Source organism: Leptidea sinapis, chromosome 1, assembly GCF_905404315.1.
Source record: "Leptidea sinapis chromosome 1, ilLepSina1.1, whole genome shotgun sequence".
Taxonomy (NCBI): domain Eukaryota; kingdom Metazoa; phylum Arthropoda; class Insecta; order Lepidoptera; family Pieridae; genus Leptidea; species Leptidea sinapis.
This window is the reverse complement of record NC_066265.1, coordinates 3998913-4012697: the sequence shown is the minus strand read 5'-3', so window position 1 is coordinate 4012697 and position 13785 is coordinate 3998913. Positions and strand designations below refer to the sequence as shown.

General features: G+C 39.6%; 1 protein-coding gene across 1 annotated transcript in view; it reads left to right on the top strand.

The window, feature by feature from the left end:
• Window positions 1-13785, top strand: part of LOC126968604 (disintegrin and metalloproteinase domain-containing protein 10) — a 153297-nt gene that overhangs the window by 131177 nt on the left and 8335 nt on the right. The window contains exons 7-13 of the mRNA XM_050813635.1: window positions 312-476; window positions 4588-4759; window positions 6525-6736; window positions 8711-8945; window positions 9914-10031; window positions 11379-11548; window positions 12131-12393. Coding sequence (XP_050669592.1) covers window positions 312-476; window positions 4588-4759; window positions 6525-6736; window positions 8711-8945; window positions 9914-10031; window positions 11379-11548; window positions 12131-12393 — 1335 coding nt within the window. The remainder of the gene's footprint in view (window positions 1-311; window positions 477-4587; window positions 4760-6524; window positions 6737-8710; window positions 8946-9913; window positions 10032-11378; window positions 11549-12130; window positions 12394-13785) is intronic.

The window sequence follows — 13785 nt, the reverse complement described above, 5'->3', positions numbered from 1 at the left end:
ATATAACACTGCTTCCATCGAATCATGTGTTCATCTGTAATTACTACATATATCAGAATTGTACCTAGGATAAGATGTTGATGATCAATATAAATATATAAAAAAATATTGGCCACCTCCTAAGCATAATGCCATGACATTCTATATGTGAAAACCGTTAATTAGCTGTTTGGTGTATATTCTGTAATACATATAATGTATCATTAGTTGTAGAATTTCCTTTAATAAATAAATAAATGATATGTGACTGTAACTGTATGATTATGGATATTCCTCACTGAAAATTACTTAGGTAAATCTGTTTCTTCCAGCACATCGATCCGAGCAAGAAGAGCGAGGTGGACATGAAGACCCGCGAGGAGATTCTGTCGCTGATATCGCACCACGTGACCGCTGTCAACTACATCTACCGAGACACCAAGTTCGATGGCCGCCGCGAGCACAGGAATATACAGTTTGAAGTGCAGAGGATAAAGGTTATTTTGTTAAATCACTTACCTTTGATATGCATATCGAAGAACTTATCGAATACTTAATTGTTGGAGTCGCTTAAATTATTATACAAAGTGTGATCACTGTGGCCAATACTCTTGTAACTTCATACGGGTTAGCCGATGTGTGATCACTGTGGCCAATACTCTTGTAGCATCATACGGGTTAGCCGATGTGTGATCACTGTGGCCAATACTCTTGTAGCATCATACGGGTTAGCCGATGTGTGATCACTGTGGCCAATACTCTTGTAGCATCATACGGGTTAGCCGATGTGTGATCACTGCAGCCAATACTCTTGTAATACTATAAGGGTTAGCCGATGTGTGATCACTGTGGCTAATACTCTTGTAACATCATACGGGTTAGCCGATGTGTGATCACTACGGCTATTACTCTTGTAACACCATACGGGTTAGCCGATGCGTGATCAGTGCGGCTAATACTCTTCTAACAACATAAATGTTAGCCGATGTGTGTTCACTGCGGCTATACTCTTGTTAAGCCATACGGGCTAGCAAATGTGTGATCACTGTGGCTAATACTCTTGTAACACCATACGGGTTAGCCGATGTGTGATCACTACGGCTATTACTCTTGTAACACCATACGGGTTAGCCGATGCGTGATCACTGTGGCTAATACTCTTGTAACACCATTCGGGTTAGCAGATGTGTGATCACTGTGGCTAATACTCTTGTAACATCATACGGGTTAGCCGATGTGTGATCACTACGGCTATTACTCTTGTAACACCATACGGGTTAGCCGATGCGTGATCACTGTGGCTAATACTCTTGTAACACCATTCGGGTTAGCAGATGTGTGATCACTGTGGCTAATACTCTTGTAACGCCATACGGGTTAGCCGATGTGTGATCACTGTGGCTAATACTCTTGTAACACCATACGGGTTACCAGATGTGCGATCACTGTGTCTAATACTCTTGTAACTCCATACGGGTTAGCCGATGTTTGATCACTGCGGCTAATACTCTTCTAACAACATAAGGGTTAGCCGATGTGTGTTCACTGCGGCTATACTCTTGTTAAACCATACGGGCTAGCAAATGTGTGATCACTGTGGCTAATACTGTTGTAACGCCATACGAGTTAGCCGATGTGTGATCACTGCGGCCAATACGTTTGTAACACCATACGGGTTAGCCGATGTGTGATCACTGCGGCCAATAGGTACTCTTGTACCACCATGCGAGCTAGCCGATGTGTGATCACTGCGGCTAAATACTCTTCGAACACCATAAGGGTATGCCGATGTGTGATAACTGCGGGCAATACTCTTTTTACACCAGAGATATCGCACGAGCGTTGCCGACCTAATGAAACTGGTACGTGGCAGGCGAGATCGAACCGAAAGGCACCGTGGTGAGAGGTAATATTTCTTCCTATTATGCCACCGCGCTTCTATGTGATCTAACCTCTCTTTTAACCATGTCGGTGTCGCGAACCCATAAGATTTCCCCTACCAAAAAGTGCCCAACGCAGCTAAAAAGTTTTCTCTTCAAAAAAAAGATTATATAATATGCAAGTCATTAAAAAAGCCTGATTCTTTTATAGTAAATATATGACCCCGCTGTCTAACAAGATTTGATACGGCTGTAACATTTGTTCGAAACCATAAAAAGTAGGCTTCAATTAATAACCTTATAGATTATAGTTGTCTAGAATCCATTTATAGTTACGTTACGTAAGCATGTGTGATGCACTCATAAAGCTTATCATGTGAGAGATGAAGCCGGGAAATGCTGTTATAAACATGTAATGCACTTCGCATTGTGCCGCTTATCGGTGAGGTGGCTAGTAGCCCGAACGGATATAATGAAATAGACCGTGAATTATGTCGTACATATGCAATATTGCATCTGTACTTCATAATACCAATCGCTGATTGAAAATCATAGGATACGGCATTTTAAATAAAATTTGTCGCCTACCAAAATATTTTAGACAAAAAGGCCAAAATACACAAATAAAATTTGTAAAACAAAATTTTATGAACGATGCGGGATTCGAACCCACGACTTCCGGCGTTCCGTTCCTGTGCTCTAACCAACTGAGCTAACCGTTCGAGTACCGCCTCGTTATAAAATTCTGTTTGCTTTGTTCAACTCTCAGGTTGTGGCTTTTGGTTGTACTTGGCAAACAGGCCAAATGCTTTTTTTTTAATTCATCGTTAATTGAATATAAAGTTAATTAATAGGGCTGGATTGCGTTATTGTTAAGGTTTACGTCAAATTTAACGTTAACAGTAAGGCTGACTTAACATACATTGCGGAATGTGTTGCACCATCATTGCCCTTAGCATAGTTAAAGGTAAAATTGAAATATCAGGCAACCTATCGCTAATAATTCAATGTTAATTATTGATTTGAATGTACAATAATGATAAATAAGATAATGCCCTAAAAATAAAAACATAACAGAAAAACAAATGACTTAAAAAAAACTAATCCAAAACAGTAAGATAGGCACTAAAAAGTAACAAAATAATTACGTATTCTTCTACAATTTAATAATCAACTTATTTTTAAAGTTCTCCAAACTAATAAAAACAAATGAAACGAAAAATATTAGACTACCTAAAAGTCAATCAAATTATCACGATAAATTAATAAAGATTACAATTATTGCTATTTTTGGATTCAGTGTCCTTCCGCCGCGACCCCGCTCTCGCCACGTCATGTCGCGCGCGCAACGCAAGCACATCTCACCTATTAGTTCTATGTATGTAGTTACAAATCCACCGTGGCTGACACCGACTCCTAAAAAAGATTTTAAATACATTATTTTGTCGGCAATTTCAACATACTTACCTTTAAACAAGATATGATATTGAGAACATCATTATTAGATGTGTTAAATCGTATGGTACGCGAATTCGTCCAACAATTTTACAGACGTACTTTTTTTAAAGTGTCTACCTAGAGCATAGTTTCTCAACCTCATTTTGCTCACCGCCCACTTTGAGAATATGTTTTTTTCTAGAGTATTTTCGTGTATTTTTTGCCTTTTTAGACTATATTTTTTAATCTACCCTCGCCCCATCTGCGCCATCTCAATGCCCCCTAATTTTCTCTGGGTCTTCTACTGCTCCTCCGAAAGTCTCAAACGCCCACAAGGGAGCGTTATCGCCCACGTTGAGAACCTATGACCTAGAGCGACAAATATGGCGGCTTGTCCCTCTATTATTATCCGTGTTTTATACAATACAATAAATTACAATTACAAACCATCTAGCTTCCAATTGCGTCAACCCTTTCATATGAGTTCTGTCAGTAAATCTAAAGTGTAGATATTATAATTTACATATTTTAATATAAATTTTTCCTGTTATTAATTACTTATAAGGAAATTGTATATAAATTTTGTCAATTTATTTCCTATTATTCCTAGCTAATTAAAGGTTTACGGTCAATCCTTATCATAAATGACGAAATAATAAACCACACATCCTATTAATTTAAACACATTTAAATATTATTAGTAGATATTTAACGTATTAAAATTGCATTGAAACTCGTATCAATATTTAATAATATATATATTTAAATTCAACTTAACTACATCTACAGCTTAGCTCAGTGAGTATCTAGAACTGTATTTTTTTTAAATTTAAGACTCCTATGAAATTGCAATTAATGACCTTAACAAAATTATAAAATTTGTTCCTTATATAATTTATCCTCTAAAGACGATATTATAATATTGTTAATAACGTCAATGAATCCTCGACATATTTACTTACATTAACTTATTTATAAAAAAAGAAAAACCTTTCATTAAAGAGCAGGAAACTTGTGTTAAGTTGGTAATAAATGTTCAGCGGTGTAAGTTATGTAGTGTATTTTTTTCGTAATTCAAATATAGATAATTTGCTATATAATATATATTTTAAATACTTATTACTATTGGTATATAAATGAAATGCATCAAAGACATGTATGCCCTTTTTGCATCTTCATTCTGCCATCCTTTCTACATGACCAAAGCACACCAACACAGACCAAATAAAAATCATGTTGGAATAGTAAATAGGTGAGGAAGCTATAAGTAATCAAGATATTGGTGTTTCAGATCGACGATGACTCGGCGTGTAAGAAGCACCCGTTCGCGACGGAGACGAACCAGTTCTGCTGGGAGAACATCGACGTGTCCAATTTCCTGAACCTGCACTCGTTGGGCAACCACGAAGACTTTTGCCTCGCCTACATGTTCACCTACAGAGACTTCACCGGAGGCACTTTAGGTTTGTCTTAACTGCATTATGCAAGGGTGGACGGCTTCCATGCCATCTTACGCAAAAGAACCGCGTCATTGCTGAAGAGGTTGCGGGTAGCCCTAACATCATTCTGCAAACCATTGCTAGTCATTACGATGCGCCAATTATAAAGGCATTTATGCGGCTACATGTGCCTGTTTAGTTATAATTATACTAACATAATTTAGGATATTTTAATAACAATTATTATGGATTGTTTTCTGGTTTAAATTATTATTATTATTATTCTCTTTATTACAATTTCATCTTATTTTATACATTTATATATATAACATATTTATAAAAAACAATATTACAAATATAAATATAAAAAATAGAGTCCCGCCAGCGTTGGTTCACGACAATTCTGCCGGTGGTTAGGGCGACAGACTGAGGAACTTCCGCACGATGCGTGGCGTTCCCAACACATCTGCTTTCTGTAACTGACCCTTTATCCAGTTATTAAGTGAGAGCCTCTCGAGATGATGGTCGAGGCTCTTTGCTATAAGACCGTTAACGGAAACGACTATTGGGGCAATTATTGTTGAACCAACATCCCACATGTCAGTAACCTCGTATGCTAAGTCTAGGTACTTCGACAATTTGTCTATTTCAGCTTTCACAAGGTTATCATCACACGGAACGGTGATATCAACAATAGATGCCCGACGCACTAACCGATCTACCTATAATTATTATTATATAGGCTCTGGCTTCCTGCCCGAACTTTAGCCTATTTTTGCTATTACCTTTCTGCTCTTAAAAAAATCGTGGAGAGCATCACAAATCTTCTTCCAATTCGTAGGGAATCGTCAGTTGACGGTACTGAATACTGTTTGTACTAAAGAATGCAGTTTTCCTTACATCCTTAAAAGTTTCTTATTATTTTTCCACGTACGGTGAAAATAAGGAAAGAACTTCGCTGCGCGATGTTTTATGCATGGATGAAAAGAGCGTAATGCCAAAAAGACGGACAGTACTTATGTGATTCCTCTGGTGTTGCAAGGGGCGATGGACAGAACTTCCCACCTATCCCATAAAAAACTAGCTCTTGGTTAACCTGTTGGTAAATGTTCCTTGCACTCGATTTTTATGCCGAGTCATATACTTATCGAATTTGGGAAAAAAAACCTTTGAGCGGACTTCATTCGTCGATGTTCTTTGTATATTATGTGGGCAAGAACTTAGCAGGGGAATTACAAAAATTGTGTTTTTTTACCAAGTTACCCTGAACTTTTGCATTTAAATTATAGGGTCTGTTGTGTCCCATTCTCATGCTTAAAGTATTTTCTTTAATTTGGGAGGTATGGAAATCAAGGATAAAAATATGAATTTCTTTGTTTTCATTTTCACACTTAGGCATATGACTTTGTTTTTGGCGTCAGCCTTACTGGTGGTTTTTTAAGATTTTGCATGAACCTTACGTCACTTTGATGTCGTTAAGATACCTGTGGATACCAGGGACTGGTGCCGCACACTGTCTGCATAGACTTATGTCTTAAAGTCCGATAATGGCTGACCAATTATATTTGTCAATGTGTGCGTTACCTATTGGTTTAATATAAACAATTGTAAGGAGATTTGCTCCTTATAATTCCAGGCGTGGCTGACTGATTACGACTTATCTTATTTATTATTTATACGCTAGTTTGTAGTAGTCAGTCAAGTCAATATGTAATATACTCGCTCCATAACTTATCACCATAACAAGATGGTATATCGGCGTGTTAGAGTATAGGGTGTGCCTGTGTAGGACTGGCGTGGGTCGCGAGTGCGAGCGGCGCGTCGGGCGGCATCTGCGAGAAGTACAAGACGTACACGGAGACCAGCGGCGGCCTGTACCAGAGCACCAAGCGGTCGCTCAACACCGGCATCATCACCTTCGTCAACTACAACAGCCGCGTGCCGCCCAAGGTCAGCCAGCTCACCCTGGCGCACGAGATCGGACACAACTTTGGATCGCCGGTGAGTGGACACACCTTATTAACTCTGGTATTGTAACAATATGTGAAATATTTTTTAGTAAATATGTAACCTTAAACTTTAAATTACCAAGAAAAGCAGAGTTTGATGATATATGACTCATTTACCAGGCATTGCTTTCTTCGCTATGTTTTAAGAAAGTGACCGAATCTTCCTACAAAACGACATTTAATTAAAACTCTTGATTTAAATTTAATACTATCATGACGAAAGCTGCTCAGATGTACTAAATAAAAAGAGATACTTATATCTCTTTATAATATAATCTTTAAATACCTCGGCTATGCAATTTCAAAAACTAGCAACTGAATTTTTTTGGAAAATTCGTGTTTTTGCATAAGTTGATTTGCTAGATGGTGGCCCACATATTCTAGTGATCAAAACACTTAAAAATCATTCACAAACGAAATTACACAAAATCAGAAACCTAGCAACTGCCAAAAAATTTCGAAATATAACAAAATAAAACTAGTTTAAAACCTAGCATCTAACATCAACCAAATAATTATCGAGCGAGTTGCTGGGATTTTGAAATGGTAACATTCACTTCAAAATTCCCGCGCGATCTCAGTATGTGACGAGCGGTCATCGCGCACGCTCTAATTTTGTCTATTAAATAACAATTAAAATGGATAACAGACAGTTTTATAGATCTAAGTTAATATTGAGTGCTTATTATACATACATACCAATTATCAATACTACACTTGCCTTACCAACAAACTAAGTTTACATACCGACCTACCCGAATTCATTTATATGCGAGAACAAACAATAAGCATCTTGCCACAAAGATTGTAACATTGAATGTTCGGCTGAAAATACACCTGTTTTCATTGCTAAATATCCTGAACCTATTTATATCAAAGAAAATTCTACTCCCATACAAATTCTGAAATTTACTTTCATAATAATAGTGTAGAAAATGTGGTGGAAACTTCAACAAATCATATTCTTACATCTAATAGAAGCAATAAAATAAAACCAAAGAGCGTTACCTTACAAAAGGCTACACCCATATGACTGTAGGTGGTGGTCATGGGAATATGGAAATGCAGATTAAAAAGATGCTGTTTATGATTTTGGGGATTATAAGAATGTAATATTAGGATGCAGGTCGAACATTGTTGTTATTGAAGTCAAAAAGTCTTATCGATAGACAAAAAAGAAACGTGCACCACGACGCAAAAAAGAGTGCGATCCCCTCCATAGTTTTCTACTCAACTCCATAGTTTTATAAATGGGTGCCGCAGTATGTTCTTCTTGACTTCAATCATCCATACAAAGAACTTGACTTTTTATTGAAAAAAATCAGCCATAGATAATACTGCCTACAATTAATGATTCGGTGAGAGGTGTAAAAGAAAGGAAAAAGAAGGCATTCTAATGAAATTGGTCCCACTTATGCCTATAAATATGAGAGAATTTCGGCAACTTCTAGCAACTAATAATAGTTCGCAAGATTTAGTTACCCGTGATCAGATGATTGCAGAAGATTAAATTTTGTCATTTATGATTCGTTTTCATTTTAGCTCTCCCTATAATCTAGTTGGTATTCTGTGCAAAGGAGCCAACCACTGGTAAATACCCTTAGACGCCGCTTACGACTCCCTTGGGCTTATTTTGAGGCCCCGGGGAAGCACAGGGTAAAAGTTAGTTTAAGTGCACTTAATGAAGGCAAACCAGTGGGAGGCTCCTTTCCACAGGATTGCTAGATTATAGGTTTTCTGCCGTGAAGCAGTAATGTGTAAGCATTATTGTGTTTCGGTTTGAAGGGTGAAGTAGCTAGTGGAATTACTAGGCAAATGGGACTTAACATTCTGTCTCGAGGTGATAAGCGCAGTTGTAGTGCCGCTCAGAATTTTTGGGGATTTTCAAGAATCCTGTTTGGAGTCTTGCTCGGATGGTCCCTTATTTTCATTAAAAAAAATGAAGAGTGTTATTGTTGCGCCGCAGCACGACTACCCGTCGGAGTGCCGGCCGGGCGGCCAGGCGGGCAACTACATAATGTTCGCGTCGGCCACGTCCGGCGACCGACCCAACAACAGCCGGTTCAGCGCCTGCTCCGTCGGCAACATCAGCGCCGTGCTCGACGCCGTGCGCGACGGCCGCAAGAGGGACTGCCTCAAGGAGAGCGCCGGCGCCTTCTGCGGGAACAAGATCGTCGAGGTCGGCGAGGAGTGCGACTGTGGTCTGTATACCTGCGAGTTATATGTTGTTACTGAATCTGTCGTGAGGCATTATTACATTATTTATTAATACGGCTTTACTCACGTTTTGTCGGTGTCGGTCTATCATCAGGGTGAATACCGACACCGACAAATCGTGAGTAAAGCCGTATCAATAAATAAGCCTCTCTCAAAGACTAATGACAATACAATATTTTTATAACGTTGGCCATGTATCTTAACCAAGATTGACGGAAAAATAAAAAAAAATCCACAGAAACCATATAAATAATAAAAATAAATAAAAAAAAACTTCCATTATTTGGGCTTCCTGAGAATTTATGCAAGGGGAACACCAGCTTCCTGAGTGGGCGCAGCGTACATGTCGTTGTCGACGGTTCTTTCTCGGACACACAGGCCGTGAACGCTGGAATTCCATTGGCAACATGACAGTGTGGCATCTCCTACACTGTTTCTTCTGTATATCGACACCTCTAACGTACATTGCTATCTAGACAACAGCACTGGTTATGCAGGGATTTTCTCAGGAAAACGTCAACCAGTGCTGGAAGAAACTTGTGTCTTCTATCGTGTCCTCCGTTGAGAAGGTCGCCGAATAGGGTTAAATAAACCTTATCCAATGTAACCCCCAGAAAACTCAGGTTTGCGCGTTTACCATTAAAAACCCCATCGACAACGCCTCCCTTAAAGCATACGTAGAAAAGGCTTTTATTTAAAACTTTCGTGAGACTTTATCAACTATAACATTACATTTAAAACGGCTTAACTTGCGGTCAATCGGTGTAGGTCCTTCATAGGGGTGAGTTATCAGGACAATGGACGCGACCGAGACCTCATCACACTCTTCCCTGTCACACACATTGGCCTTTTTTTATCGGATGTCTAGCAGCAAAAGGTTCTATCTAGACGTATAAATTATCTAAGCTTATGTGTTACGTGTTTGTCGTTATCGTTCCGGTACACTGCGCAGGTTACGACGAGTTCGAGTGCCGCGACAAATGCTGCTACCCGCGGCAAGTGAGCTCCTACGACCTGGAACGAAACGCGACTGCCAAGGGCTGCCAGCGAAGGGCAAATACTCAGTGCAGGTCGGTTCATTTAAATAATCAAACAAGAGCCTTCCCCCACTACGCCAGATTGAATTTATTAGTTACAGAACATTGACGTAAAAAAACAACTAAATAGATAAATTTTATGAACGATACGAAACTCGAACCCGTGACCTCTCACGTTCCGTGCGAGCGTTCTTCCACTGAGCCAGCCGTGGCATCGTTCATAAATTTTGTTTATAAATGTCATTTGTGTTATTAATCCCAGAAGCGAGGGTTATGACTTTAAAAAAAACAAATCGTTTAAAACTAACTACTAGAGTCACAATCACGTTCAAAAATTGTCTGAAGCAAATTTCTGCCTACTGCCTCTATTAGGCAGAATTTTCGTTCAGTTGTGTTTCGACCATGCTTCAATACAACGCCACGCAATGACAAAGTGTTCAGTGAAAAACTGTCCAAATAACATATATATAGCATATCCAAACTTGAATAGGATGGAGTGTCTTATTTCAGGTAAATAGCCCCTTTATATCAACAAAATTGTGTTACTAACTAGACGGTTTTAATAATTTTGCTAATTAAGACGCAAAAATATGTATTATTATCAAATTATTTATAATTAACAATACTTTGTTATGAAATATATGGATTTTATAGCTAAAATTAAAATTTTGTAGTAGGCATTTATAAGGTAGTAATACATATAGCCATAATATGTAAAACTTTAAAATTGGCGCGTGAAAAAAAAAACTTGCACGCTATTCCCCTTTTTTTATATTTTGTTTGTGTCGCATTTGTTGCTGTGCGGTAATTAATCGAAAAAATCTGAAGTTTTAGTACAGAAGATGGTCAATTGATAGATTTAAACCCTCTGGAAATACTAAATGCAGCCCCAAAATGTACTTAGCTGCTTTAACAACTTTAGCTACCATTTATGCAATACATTCTTGTTTTTTCCTCGCAAGTTGCTCACTAGACACTCGTCTACGGCTCGGGCTGCAGCCCACAGCCTCGTGTATAATGAGCAACTTAGCTCACTCGTATCATAATATACTATTATCTACACCCATGCTTTAAATCATCTATTAAAGATTCTAAAACAGTTAGCTTATTGCCAACATTAAAACACCCAATGTTCTAATAACCATTACATCATTCAAACCAGTGTTGTAATGAAATTCAGTGCAACATTACATAATGTAATGGTAACTAGGACTGGCTTTTTTCATGTTCGCATTAAGCTAACTGTTTCAGAATATTTTATACAGGATTCATATTATGGGTGTAGGTAAAGTATTGTATGTAACTGTTGATAATAATGTATTAAAACACTCATGTATGTGTATTTTACAACAGTTGCATAAAATTAGTATTGTGTTCCAGTCCGTCGCAAGGCCCGTGCTGCCACCCCGCCACCTGCCAGTTCGTGCTCGCGTTCCGCAACCAGACGTGTCGCGAGGCTAGCGAGTGCAGCCACGCCGCCAACTGCTCGGGTCGCTCCGCCGACTGTCCGGAGCCCGAGCACATGCCCGACCGCACGCATTGCAACAACGGTACGTACTGACAACACTCACTTATAACACTTTCCTTTGTAGGTAGAGGTATTCACGAACAGGTCTTCGCAACTTGAGATCTACAGCGCGTCTATTTGGTACGGTTGGGTTGCTAATCTTGTCATCCCAACTCCTCAAGGAAGTCACACAATCCTCTGTTGCATCCATGACCTTGGGTTGAAGCCTTGGGGACTGCAGGTGTTTGGCCGATATGTGGCCACACTTAGTGGATGTGTGTGGTCGTTTCATCTGTCTGACTTCATTATCACAATCAGCCGGAAGACGTCCACTGCTGGAGCCTCGACCAAAGATCTCCACGACGATCGCTCTGCGCTATCCTTATCCAATGTATTCAGCTGATTTTGAGCAGAACACTGCGTGTTCCGATACATGGTCGCCATTCGAGGACCTTACTGCTCCGCCGAGTATCTGTCCGTTGAACTATGTACCCAATGCCCACTGCCACTTCAGTTTCGCAATCATTTATTTTCAGTCTCGTCACTTATTGTCATAAAAAAAGAACTTATTCGAATAAGGTCCGTTTGATCAGAGTTTGACGTGAGTTCCGTTCGCCACCGACAGGGACGCAGCTGTGCATCAAGGGCGAGTGCAGCGGCTCCATCTGCCTGGCGTGGAACATGAAGGAGTGCTTCCTGTCGTCGTCCCCGACGCGCGTGGGCGACGGCGTGACGGCCGTGGTGGACCGGCGGCGCCTGTGCCAGCTGGCGTGCCAGACCGGGCCCAGCCCCGACTCGTGCCGCAGCACGGCAGACTTCGCGGAGCGCGTGGGCCTGCCCGCGGGCGGCATCAGCCTGCGACCGGGATCGCCCTGCGATAACTTCCAGGTGACGACCGACAGGACGCTCAAACTGAACAAAAGATACTTATTAATAGGCTATTCTCCGATCATAGTATTTTCTTTCATTAACGCGAGTGCTACACATTAAAAAAAAACACTTTTTAAAGCATTAAAACGCGTGTAAGCAGAAACGGCACAGAAGCACACGCCTAGAGAAATGTAACTTTTACGCAAAAATCTAACGTAAAAACACAGTTCAACATGTTTGTTTCTGTGACTGTTAAGTCTACTCTGGTAACTTCTACTGAATTGTTCTATATCTTGCTTATTAGTGTTGCGTAGCAACCCTTCGAAGTATATGATGAGAGTTGTCAAACGCTCCGTCAGCAATACTCGTAGCTCAGCGGAAAAGTGTTTACTTTAGACGCTGTAGACCCGGGTTCGATACACCTACCAGTGTATGGATTTTTTTGGGTTTTGTAAAGTTAAAGGAAATTTCTAGTAAGTTCAGGATCAAATCGAACAGAAAAAAAGGGATGGAAAATGTGTAAGCAGGATAAAAATAGTTAAAAGAATTTTCTAGTACAATTTAAATTTAAAGATGGAATGGGAGAATCATTTTGAAAATAGAACGGATCCGGGGTATATAAACCGTACTAAGCGTGGCCTACGGCAGTTCTAGTTCTGACTCGAAAGTGTAAAGAAGAAGAACAAAAGAAGAAGCAGTGAAAAGTGGAAGAGTTCCAAGAAGAAGAAGATAGAAGAGACTTAGTGTTCGGTGCGGTGTGACGCGTTAAAGGTGCCGCCGCCTACAAGAGGAACAGCGGCAGACCGGCGAAGCGCAAGTTCAGAAAAAGTGAACGCAAATAAAGACTCGTTCCTATAAGCGGAGTATTATTTCCAATCCCTAACCCACTCCCGTGTCATTAGTTTCCAGTTTTAAATCTGCTTACATCAGTTTGTTGCTAACACGCCAAGGAATATTTAGCATTATTCTGATGGTCTTACTTTGGAACCTCTCCAGTATTTCTGTGTTACTGGTGTATGCTGATCCCCAGAATTGAATTCCTGTCCAAATGGGTTTGACATTGGCTTTGTAAATTAACCCACTAGTAGTGGTTAATATATCATAAATCAACATAACGCACCGTACTTATTGCATATAATATCATGCCACATCACCAAACTATCTTACCTGTATTGCACGTCTGACGAATTCAGACCCTTAATCATAATGTATAATTCTTATCGCAATTTGACTGTTGCATTTTCCTTACAAACTTCTATCTTTGGTAAGCTATACGTCGTCCTATTGACAGCGTGATGAGTTACCGTCGATAAGTTTATTGGGACAAAAAAGTTCATGATAGTTACGATTTTTTTATCTCAAGTAGGCCACAACCGGAGATTGAATATTGGAAATGGCCATAAAACACCT